Here is an 11,564-nt window from a genome sequence, read left to right as displayed (position 1 = left end):
AGAATTACTTCGGCACTATTCTAAAATTATAATTAGAATAAACAAGCTTAATTTTCAGATGTAGGATGAGTTATAACGTAGGTCCATACTATCGAAACATGGGACTCGAGATGGCGATATGTGGGACAAGAATTGAACTTCTGTCCAAAGAAAATTTCGACACGAGGCGGATTCAGGTAGAGGCGTTACTTACCAAAATCGATACCTGGGATTTCGTTAATGGTGAAGTATCAAAGCCAGTTATATGTCAGGGTGACACAAAAAGTGAATCAGCGCTTAAAACGTGGATGTAAATAAGATAAAAAGGTAAATGCGGACATGATCCTATGCATAAGCCCATCGAACCTCAAGAGTATCAAAGGATGCGAGATTTCCAAAGATGTATGGCTTAAATTGGACTAAATCCATGCTTCAAATGGACCGGCACTATTGAAACAATTATTTTATATATTTTATATATATTATTTAATTAAGTATAAATAAAATTGGATAACGATAAATTACCCACGTGGTGTGACATATATCAACGAGGTAAACAAGCAAGGACAAACTTTACTGCCAGAGAATTAAGAATTAAGCAGTTACTGAATATTGTTCATTCAGACATCTGCGGACCAATGCGAGTTAGAACCAATGGTGGATCAAGATATCTTCTAACATTTAGGTGTATTTTCTCATGTCAAAAGGAGAATTTCTTGAAAAATTTAAGGAGTACAAACGAACTGTCGAAAATCAAACTGGTAATGAAATTAAGAGAGAATTAGCTGAGAAATTGGAGATCAGAAAATGCTAAGTTTTTTTTGGAATAGAAATTAACCAAAGCAAGAAAGGAGTAACACTGCTGCTGCTGTTTTCGCATTTCATGACCGCTAATTCAGTTATTAAATTGTTTATAGTACGGAAACCAAAACTTAATTCGGTTGTTTCTTGAATTGGAAACCAAGGTTACCAACCAAGTAAACAATTTTTTTTATTTGTCAGAATTTAGTAACTAACTAAATTCAGACAAAAGATGGACAGATTTCAGTAGTTGCTACCCAAACTTGGATAAATGACGATTGTTACCGCTGCCATTGGTAACGACAGAAAAGTCTTTTATTGTTAGCAACTTTTGTCAATTGTTCAAAGTGTGGTTAGCAACCAGGGAATATTGTTGATAGTAACAATTTTGGTGTGAGTTGATTGTCATTCTTCTATTTGAATTTAGTTATAATAGTTACCATATTCGAAAGAGAAGAGTTGTTAATTTGGCTGGTAACATCGGTTACTAAATCAATAAACTATGTGTAGTGTCCGGAAAAGAGACAAGCTAAGTGAAAAACTCAATAAAACCCAAAAGTCTGCCGACCTTTCCAGAGGTACCCGATTTTCTTAGTGTTCAAATTTATGTATATTGAATTGTATTAAAGCATTGCATATTCTTCAGACAACAAAAGTATGTTTTGCTTTTGATTAATAAACATATCTCCTTCATTGCTGTTGGAACCTGAATATGTACAAAATGTAATTTGATTTCAAAACTGAACTTGAACAATTATTTGGTAACTTACAATTTCGTCGTTGAAAAGACGAAAACTACAAAAGAAATAAGTATTTACTTTTTACACGTGAGCCGTTTGTTTCATTTTTTAGCTTTCAATGCAAACACAAATTTAAGCAATATCGTTTTGTCATGAAAATATTTTGGTTTATATTCAAAAAATAATAATAATTTTTTCCAGATTGATGTTTTTAATGAACTCAGAAGTCAGATTTATCTAGTAATAGAGGTCCTTATGATATTCCTTCTACAGTATTGAATGAATTGTGGATTATCATTAACAAAGCCTCTAACCATGAAATTTAACTTGTTTTTAAAATGTGCTTTATTTCCTAATGCACAGAAAAATTCATTTATTATACGTACCTTAAAGAATGGAGATAGTTTACTTGTAACAAATTTAGGCCTGTATGAAAAATGTTTTGTATTCCATAATTGTCCAAAAAAATTCATTTCCAAAATTATTATGCCATAGTTCCAAAATATTATAAATGAGAGTCAACACGGATTTTGCAAATGTAAATCTTCTGCGACCAACCTTCTTATTTATAACAATTCGGCAGTTATTATTAACAGGTTGATATTGTTTATACAGACTTTTAAAAGGCATTTGATAGAATCTGCCATGATTTATTGTTTGCTTAACTAACTGGGCTGGAGTTGTCAAGTAAGTTTTCCACTGTAGATAATCATAACGATTGTAATGTAAAGTGATTAGTTTTTAAAAAAAAATAAATCAACATTATTTTCGAAAGTTACACTTTACATAAAAGATTTTAATGTAATATGTTTGAAATTTAGAAATGTGTAATAGATTAGGCGGTAGTTTATCTAGAAAAGTTGGTTTGGCTCAAACTAAAATGAATTTGCGTAAATGTAAAAGAAAAGCTGGTGAATATTCTGGTGCTGAAAGAGTTCAAACACAGAGGTTCAAGAATACAGATATTATTAAAAAGCACTGATTGCAGAACAATTTTTAAATGGGATGGACAGTAATTTAGCATATAAATTCCAGCTTAAAGTATGCGTTATTGTTGAAGAAGAAATTATGAGTAGAAATATTTAATCTTTCCATTTCTCTGTTAACATCATCTATTACTGACTAGTAATTAATAAGTCAACTTAGTTGTCACGCCCTTCCAAATTCTGTCAATGTCAAAACTTTTCGGGTTATTCATCAAACTCTCTAATACCCTCAAAAATTATTTCTTTTTACAAATTGCAAATTTAAATAAAGCATCCTAAGAACTCCATTTACAATTCAACGCATATGGAGAGTTACTACCACGATTTTAACACATTTTTAAAGCAAGTATGGAACATATAAGTAAAACAAGTAATCGTGTCTCACTTCTTGAATGTCTATAATAGTGTAAGCGTTCCTTTTAATTATGTTGCCCTTGTTGCACTATAAAGTAGATATTTAGAAAAATACTAGTTAATAGGATCCCAGGCTCTGCGATGCTTTGTCGTATAAAATAACCAGAACGAAAATATTCCAACATTAGTTGACTAAGTTGTCAGAGAGTTGTCAAAACGTGCGTACTCGTTAGGAACACTCAAGAAAACGTGGAGACACTAAAAATATATATGTAACAAACCAACAAAAAATGCTATTACTTATAAATTTCTACTGTAAAAAGATTGCAAATCTTTACGCAGAAAATTGTAGAATAGAAGTCAATATTTCATGATTTGGTTTAAAAGTTGTATTGACATTATTTGAACTTGTCATCCAAACATGAGGAATCTAAATAAATTTCGTCATAAAATTAGCAAATATGGAAACATTGGTATCTCAGTGTGGTGGGAGAGTGATAACCCAACCAAAAGTGAAAGAGAAAAATTCAGTGCACCGTTGAAAATTATGGCTCACTAATTAAAGAATCAACCACGTTAATGGCAAGTTTTTGTCTGAAAATTTCGATTACGAGTCCTGAAAAATCACGGAAATCACGAACTTTCAAGTTTCAGTAGCAACGAAGGAAATTTGTTTAACAAATAAAAGAAAATAACATTTATGTTGCTAAGATTACGTTTTCTTGTGACATGTGCCAGACGTTACAATATAAACAAAACGTCCAATGTCCAAATAAACCATATTCGAAATATGTAATTTAGAAAAAAGTTGTCTTCTTTCAAGTAAATTTGATTTCAGTAAGAAGAAATGCTAGTTGTGTCTATGTTGATGATAGCCTGTTATTCTCAACTGATGAATCAGAACTAAATTAATTTAAAAGAGAACTGAAAAACACATTTGAAATTAAAATAATGGAAACCCCAAGTAATTATTTGGGAATGCAAATAGAAAGTTTTAGTATTTATGTGGAACAAATTTTAAACAGATTTGAAAAGACTAATGCTAATCCTAATACTATTCCAGTCGACCCTCACATAACACAGCCTGTTCCGTCAAATTTTACTTGGCTACCACCGCAAATAATCTGCCTTAGAGACAATAAATCTGTTGCCAGTTTAGGAACATATAATACTTTCGTAAAAAGCACCTTTTTGTTTTGACCTTCATCGTCATGGTCTAACCTCACTTGTACTGAGCATTCTTACGTCTTGTCATGTGTGACGATGCACCAGAAGCCACTTGCCATGGGTCATTTTGGCTGGATGTTGCCTCAAACACAACAGCATATGATAAACTACTTGCTTTTTGTTGAACATTCTTGGTCCTGGATTTGCATTTGAGGACTTTTATGACCTTACTTATTACAAGTGTAGCACCCTTACTTACTTTGTTTCTTGTGGTCGTTCTTGTTGACTGGGAAACCGAACAACACACACAAAAATTGAAGTTATCTTCATGCCGGAGCTTTCAATAGTAATAATCATTGGTTGATAGGATTCTGGTAGACCGGAGAGTTGCACTGTAAATAGCCATTCATCGTCAACTTCGAAACCAATGTTTCTGAGCTTGTGAGCGGTACACATTATTTTGCTCACATATTTCTCTACGTTTTAACATGCAGTAAGTGAAGTATTACAGAGATCATGCAGCAGCCCATCACAGCGTGTCAACCAAGAGTTATCAAATACTTATGAAAACGTATCCTATACTTCTTTTGCAGTACTACTCTCTTGTATGTGCACGTAATTTATTTAGTCAACTGGTAAATTTATCCTAGTTTTTGCCTTTGTGACTCATTTTGTGTCCACAATGACACATGTGGGGAGGTTTATGCAGTCCACAACTTCTCTTGCTGTAGATGTGTTTTTACAGCAAATCGCCAGGTTACGTAATTATCTCGGCCGGTTAACTTTTCAATTAATGCCAATTGATTGTTTGCTGACAATTTAAGAACTCTTATTCCAGATGTTACGAGAAATCACCTTTCAATTGTCGTATTGACGTTTTAGGTTAACTTTATTACTTTTCTCAGTAAAAAAGCCTTTCTGGGCTTAAAAGAATTTATTATTTCTGAAGAAAAATTTATATTTAAGAATTTAGTGTTAAAATTACAACTTAACTGTCCACAGGCGCACAATTCAAATTACAATTTTAACAGTTTATGTGTAGTTTCAGTGCACTCCTACCAGGTCATCGCATCAGTTATAATTGGCTTCCCAAGAGGAGATGAAACATTATTTGTTTTAAGTAGTGTCAAAATTTTTCATTCTTTATAATAGTGTAAGCTACATTGTGCTGTAAATTAGATTTTTTTAGAAGAATGCTTCAAGTAAACTAATTAGGGTTAACAAGACAGCATTAAGTTAACTAAGGAAAGCATATTATCATATTTTGTACGCTGGGTCAGCTCCTGGAGTAATATTTATACGATCCACATTCCGCACATTTTGGCAGATTGAAATAACCTCTTTCCGTAATTCGCCAAAGAGCATTATAGGATCGGATACAGAACAAAATAAAATTACACAAAGATCAGTTGTCAAGATTGTCAATGAGTTGTCAAAGAATACGAACCGTATTCCATATCAGTCTTCACAATTTTGCCAAACTAATTTAAGTGTTTCTTTTCTATGAAAACTTTTTTCTAAATGTTAGTGTATTTATCTTTTTGCTTTAATTCAATTCAATATACATAAATTTGAACACTGAACAATTTCTAACATTATCTCAGTCATCTAAATCTTATCAATATTAAAATTTGCCCTAATATATATTATTTATTTCCTTGAAAATTATTACTTTTTACCAGTGTGCGTTTATATTCGGATTCAAACTCAGATAAATCAAATGTATATGAAAAAATACATTCAAAATTTATAGTCAAATTATTTTATTATCATTAACCATTAGTGACAATAAAGTATGTATCTAAGGACATTTATATAATATTTAAAAAACAAAAGAAAACTTACTGCATTGTCCCGGATGTGAATCGGTACGGTCTCAGTCGGGGATCGTCGTGTCGGTACGGATATTCGAACCGGCACGACTTTGGGCGCCGTGTTTGAAGGATATAACTGTACATATTATATATATATATCAGTTACTAAATCAATAAACTATGTGTAATTTGAGGAGAAATGACAAACCAAGTGAAAAACTCAATAAAACCCAAATGTCTGCCGGCGCTTCAAGAGGTACCCGAAAACTATGCCTTAGGAATAAAATATCTGCTCTCTGCTAAACTACAGACACCTTCGGTAAATCCTGGAAATACTTCTACTTCTAACACCAATCCTTTCTCCCAACTGGCCACCCCACACCTCCAAAACGCAAAAGTTTTCCACGAAGTGGGTCACGCCTATGAAGGTGATGTCGAAATCGTCTGATGATGACGCACCCCTGCGCTCACCGAAAGGACACGAAAGTACCGGAAGTCTTTATTTCCATTAAGGTCAAAAGCCAAAAGTGAATAATTGGAACAGTTTACCAGCATCTGGTTCAGTTTTTGATTCCAATCATTGTGCATCAGTGGATATATTTTTAGTAGCTGGAGATTGAAATCTGCCCCGAGTGAATTGGACTAATGATGAGTATAGTGTTTTCATGAGTACTGAGGTTTACTCATTAAACTATCACTTATCATTAGTTGATTGGGATTTACTTTTTAGCAATATGGATGTTAATGATTGTGAGCACAAATCTTATGAAATTTTATACAATATGTTCCATCTTGATCTACCTGTAAAAAATAATTAAGAACTATGTTTCTTAAGTTGTTCTATAAAGAGCTTATGACATTAACAATTTGTTATTCATTTGCAAATATTTGAATTTCGTTGTCATAAACAAATTTAAATATTTTTCATAAAATCAAGTAGCCCAAAAAGATTTCTTTATTTGGTTACCACCAAACTGTAACCAGTTCATACGGAAACATACCTCTCTTATACATAATTTGTTTTCAGAATAAATTCAGATTGAAATCTGAAAGTACGATGTAAAAGGCAAATGCTGGAAAGATTCTAGTGTCCCAAGAATTGGATTTAAATGTACGTATAATTTTCATCTGTATTCAAGATTTTTATAATTAATGATATATTTTATGCTAAAACATACACAATTAAATTATTTAATTTAAATAAAAAACAAATAAACTATTTCGACGATTCGTTGGACACCAGGAGTTAGTTACACATTGACAGACTGATTACTATCATATAAATGAAGATGAAATGAGCTACGACAAAGCCACACGATATCGGGAAATATTTTCTCCGAGGCTATGAAATATGAAAAAAAAAAAATCCAAGAAATCAGAAAAAAGTACAAGAAAAAATCCCAATAAAGAATAAAACAAGGCTGAGGACTGGAATGTTCCTGCTGGAGTTCCACATATCTGTGTGTGTATAAAGCAGGTACTTTCATTTTGTTGAAATGTTTCCACAGTATGGACCTATGTTTCAACTCATCTAACATTTGAGAATTAAGCATGTTTATAATAATTATAATTTGATAATTGTGGCGAAGAAATTTTTCCTATTGTAATCTGTACTTTATGACGGTAAATGCGTTTCCTTAATAATTATGTTGTATATATTATAAATAATTATGTTATATATAGCTGTAAATCTTGCTACTGAATAATTGGAGTTTAAAATAATCGACAATGTGTCGAAACCATTTTATAACACCAAACTAAATTATCGCCTTAAGGGCGGCGTCTCCCTGTGTTAAATTCCCTATACAAACGCCGCCGACGACTTGGAGCAAATCTCAAAAACTACGCAATCAATCTATTTGAAGTTTTGGGTGTGGATTAACAAATGTTTGATCTTTGACATGACATAGTTTTAAAGCCGTAATTTTATTTAATAACAAAGTGATTGATGATCAAACTAAGGTCATTTTCTACCATTTTTGTACAGCAAATAACTCAAAAAATAAAGAATATTTTGGTAAATGAAATATGTCATGTCAAAGTTTAGATATTTAACAAGACTGTACAGTAAAAATTTTCCGAGAAAAATAATTCGTTTTTTAGATTTGCTCCAAATTAGCAAATTAAAAAAATTTCATACGTAAACCGAATAATCATAGAAATCTGTAAGTATCAGTGATTGGGGTGAAGGAAGGGGGGTATGTCATGTGTTCCACTCATTATTCATAGATGGCCTATTGACTGGACGTATTCAGGGAAATTTGTACATTTTTATACGTTATTATAGTAATATAATTTGATTCATAATACTACTAATTTCAGAATTACAAATTGGCCACATGTAAGAAAGCCATGTGAGCCTGTATCATACAAGAAATTCAAAAATAATATATATTTTTTTAAAAAATATTGATAATTGATTATTCATCATTAATTAAATTTATGTGATGTAAAAATATATTATAATCTCATTATTTAAATAGTTATCAAATTATTTAAATAGTAAATTTTTAACCTGGAAATCTAAAATGAAAATTCTGCTTATTGTTCAATATAATATAATACAATACAATTTTCATTATCTGATAAATTAAAATCAAAACACTTTTTATATACAATATTGTTTGGTTTATAATTACAGTAAAGTAATGCGTAAACTTTATAATTTGAATGAAATTTATAGGAATGGAACGTAGCGAAACAAATTATTTCAAAAATTAATGTTTTATTAAAATGTCATTTTTTTTTCTTTTCTTGCGCTTCTCTGATGTAGGATGGATCTAAACATTTTAAATTTCGCCCTCTTCTATTTAAAATTATCTCTGGCCCCAGACAATTCAAAAAGAATCTTTCCAATTTTGGAAGCATTTTGTTAATCCAAAAGTCTTCATCTTTAGGAATTACTTCGACGTGAATTTTATTTTTTGGCCCTGAATATACAATAAAATAGCATCGTTTAGCTCCTATAATATTTAGTTGGCCTTGTATTTGATAGTAATATTCGTGATTTTTCCTAAGTGCCATTTTATTGTCTTTCATTGACAAATATGGTATTTGTTTTCTTATAATCCCCTCTTCTAACGAATATCCAGATGTGAAGGCCTTATAAGAACACTTGACCTCCACAATTTCGTCTTCAGATATAATTCCTGAAAATATAAAAATTTAATTATAAAAATACACAATATAATTTATAAAAATTTGATACCATCAGGTGAAGCTCCTAAATATCCATGAAGAACGTCAACAAATAAACCGGCAGGCTTTACAATTTTATTGTATTCTTCTTCAAATTTTTTTATTGCTACCGTTTCATTTATTTTCCCGTACTTTGTAGCTTCAGTAGAAAAATTATTTTTTCTTAAAATTTTTTTAACTATACTATCACAAGATGTCGATTCTTTTAATTTTATAACATCTCCAAAATTGGAAGCAGTAAGCCGGTGCATTCTTTCCGTTAAATAATTTGGATTGTTAAATTGGCCAATTGTTTATTCGTTTATTTTAAACTGTTCTTCTTTAGTAATCTTTAAGAAAACTTGTTTAAAAATTATGTATATATACATAACGCATACGCCACCTTCAAACGTTCGCACAAATTTTGTACTGATGAGTTGATATCATTATCTGAAACATATGTTTCCGCTATGTTAGGACCATAGTTAGAATCTCCTGAAAATTTGATCCTTTTTTTTACAGATTCCCTATCATAAGGATTTTTGCGCTTCCGCTCTTTTTCATTACCCTGAGCACTTATAAATTTTTTTAGATTTTTACCTGGACTTTCATTAAAATATGATTTCCAAGGTTTTGTATGCCAATCTGAACCATAATTGTAAGAGAGGACGCTTAAATGAGCTCGTATTTGAAATGAATTTCTTTGAATCAAGTTCAATCTTTTTCCCATATTGAAACGAGCCATTATATTCATAAAAATTTCTGCTTTATTGTTGGTTTATTTATAAAGAAGTAAATCAGCCTTCATTAATAATTGCTCAATAGCACCAAAAAGATGGTGATGCAGGCCAGAAGATATAAGTTGAGTTGTTCGATCATTAGAAACGTCTCCAGTATTGGTGAACAAATACTGTTTGCAAGCACTGTGATTACCATAAACGTGATATATTGAATTTCTAATATCGGCTCTTAGATTTTCTGGATCCTGCGTATTTGCGTAAATTGCAGATTGAACTGATTTATTTAGTTCATTAATAGTATCGCTTTTTAACATCTTTCTGGCATCAACAGGGACCCCTTGAGTATCTTTTTTAATTTTGTAAAGGTTTTTACTGAAATTTTTTAATACATGGTTCATGCATTCAATTTTAACAACCTAAAAAGTATTGTGTAAATATTTGTAAAACTTATCTAACTATTATTTTATATTACAAGTTTACCTCGTGTCCATATGGTACCTTTTCTTTAATATTTTTAAAAACTGAGGAATCACCATCTGCAATAAATTTTAAGTATTTCAACCCATGCATTTCTATGCTGTTATTAAATCCCTCTACTATTATATCCTGTTCCATTGAAGATGATGAACCGGACCAATTTTTAAAACAAATATGTGTTTTAGCAGCTTCATTATTGTTTTCGGCTCTAGCGCAAATACAACAGTATTTATTCCTTACACCTACGAATAATACTTTTCCTGTTGTTTTCCCTATTATAACAGCCTACAAATTATAACATAAAATGTTATTTGTTACATATCCGAATATATTATAAACTTACAGCTCCAGAATTTTCATTATACGTATGTCCATAGCTTCGTTTAGACCATCCTCCATCTAAATATCCATCAGTTATATATGGAATGCCATGTGAATCTACATGTCCTTCCTTAATTGCAGCTTCACGTTCTAATTTTCCAGCTTCTTCCAAAGCAAGCCATAATGATTCTTTCCATACCTATAATATTTCATGTATAAAAACAATAAAAATTTCAGTAATGGTACTATAATACACCTGATCCAATTCATTTTGAATTTTATAATACAAATTTTTAGATAAACATGGAATATCCATTACTTTCAATAATTCCATTAAAAGTGCGTAGGTGCTTCCTACTGAAAATGTTCCCCATACAGCTGCTCTATTAATTTTGGACCTTGTTTTCGGATTTTCTGTTGAAACTGATACTTCTTTGTCACAAATGTTGCATTTTAAAATAAATGTGCTTCTTAACCCACATCGCACTTCTTTTAGATAAACTAATTGTCCACCAGTGCACCTCTTGTTGTGTTGTACTTGAATTTTAGTTGTTATATTTAGGAAGTATCTGATATCTACAATTCGATAACCTGTCAATGAATTGATTTCAGGAACAACTTCTATATCCAAAGGAAAATTTTCAATTCTAAAATAATACTAATTAAGTCGTCGCCGTCAGATATGGTTTCCAAAAAAGATGAATTTTGCCAATTTGAATAAAAACGTACCGTTCATATTCTTCATTTATTTCTGAAAACGTTTTTCTTTCACTTTTGCATGGGGTTAAATTAGACTTAGTTCTAACAGAACGTAACGGGGTTGTTGTACCACATGGACTAAGAGCTTCTTCGTTTGGACGTGAATTGAAAATATTATCTAGTATCTCATTTAAAATATATCGGGAACATTGGGTAGATTCTTTATAATTCTCAACTCGTTCTAAAAGTTTATCCACAATATATGATCCTATTTTCTCTACTTCCCTTTTTCTTTGTACATTTACTTGT

General features: G+C 31.1%; 1 protein-coding gene and 1 long non-coding RNA gene across 2 annotated transcripts; both read right to left on the bottom strand.

The window, feature by feature from the left end:
* Window positions 1-8,552: 8,552 nt before the first annotated feature.
* On the bottom strand, window positions 8,553-9,492 carry LOC126264226 (uncharacterized). Its single transcript, XR_007546990.1, has 3 exons — window positions 9,422-9,492; window positions 9,050-9,368; window positions 8,553-8,990 (listed from the first exon to the last, which is right to left on the bottom strand). It is a non-coding gene; the product is annotated as an uncharacterized LOC126264226 (long non-coding RNA).
* Window positions 9,493-9,796: 304 nt separating this feature from the next.
* LOC126265075 (uncharacterized) lies at window positions 9,797-10,888 on the bottom strand. Its single transcript, XM_049965590.1, has 4 exons — window positions 10,813-10,888; window positions 10,579-10,755; window positions 10,239-10,520; window positions 9,797-10,174 (listed from the first exon to the last, which is right to left on the bottom strand). Exons 1-4 carry the CDS (start codon window positions 10,870-10,872, stop codon window positions 9,797-9,799), a joined length of 897 nt encoding a protein of 298 aa, XP_049821547.1. The 5' UTR covers window positions 10,873-10,888.
* Between the last annotated feature and the right edge of the window lie 676 nt (window positions 10,889-11,564).

Source organism: Aethina tumida, chromosome 1 (genome assembly GCF_024364675.1).
Source record: "Aethina tumida isolate Nest 87 chromosome 1, icAetTumi1.1, whole genome shotgun sequence".
NCBI classification, from domain to species: domain Eukaryota; kingdom Metazoa; phylum Arthropoda; class Insecta; order Coleoptera; family Nitidulidae; genus Aethina; species Aethina tumida.
The sequence above is the reverse complement of the archived record's forward strand: the minus strand, read 5'-3'. Positions and strand labels throughout refer to the sequence as shown.

What these genes read in the sequence shown, in the direction of transcription:
- LOC126265075 (XM_049965590.1), bottom strand. Translation starts at nt 10,872, where the DNA reads ATGGATATTCCATGTTTATCTAAAAATTTGTATTATAAAATTCAAAAT. An exon ending in TTCAAAATGAATTGGATCAG is followed by an intron (nt 10,756 to 10,812) that starts GTGTATTATAGT and finishes GAAATATTATAG; the next exon opens with GTATGGAAAGAATCATTATG. An exon ending in AGGTACCATATGGACACGAG is followed by an intron (nt 10,175 to 10,238) that starts GTAAACTTGTAA and finishes AATACTTTTTAG; the next exon opens with GTTGTTAAAATTGAATGCAT.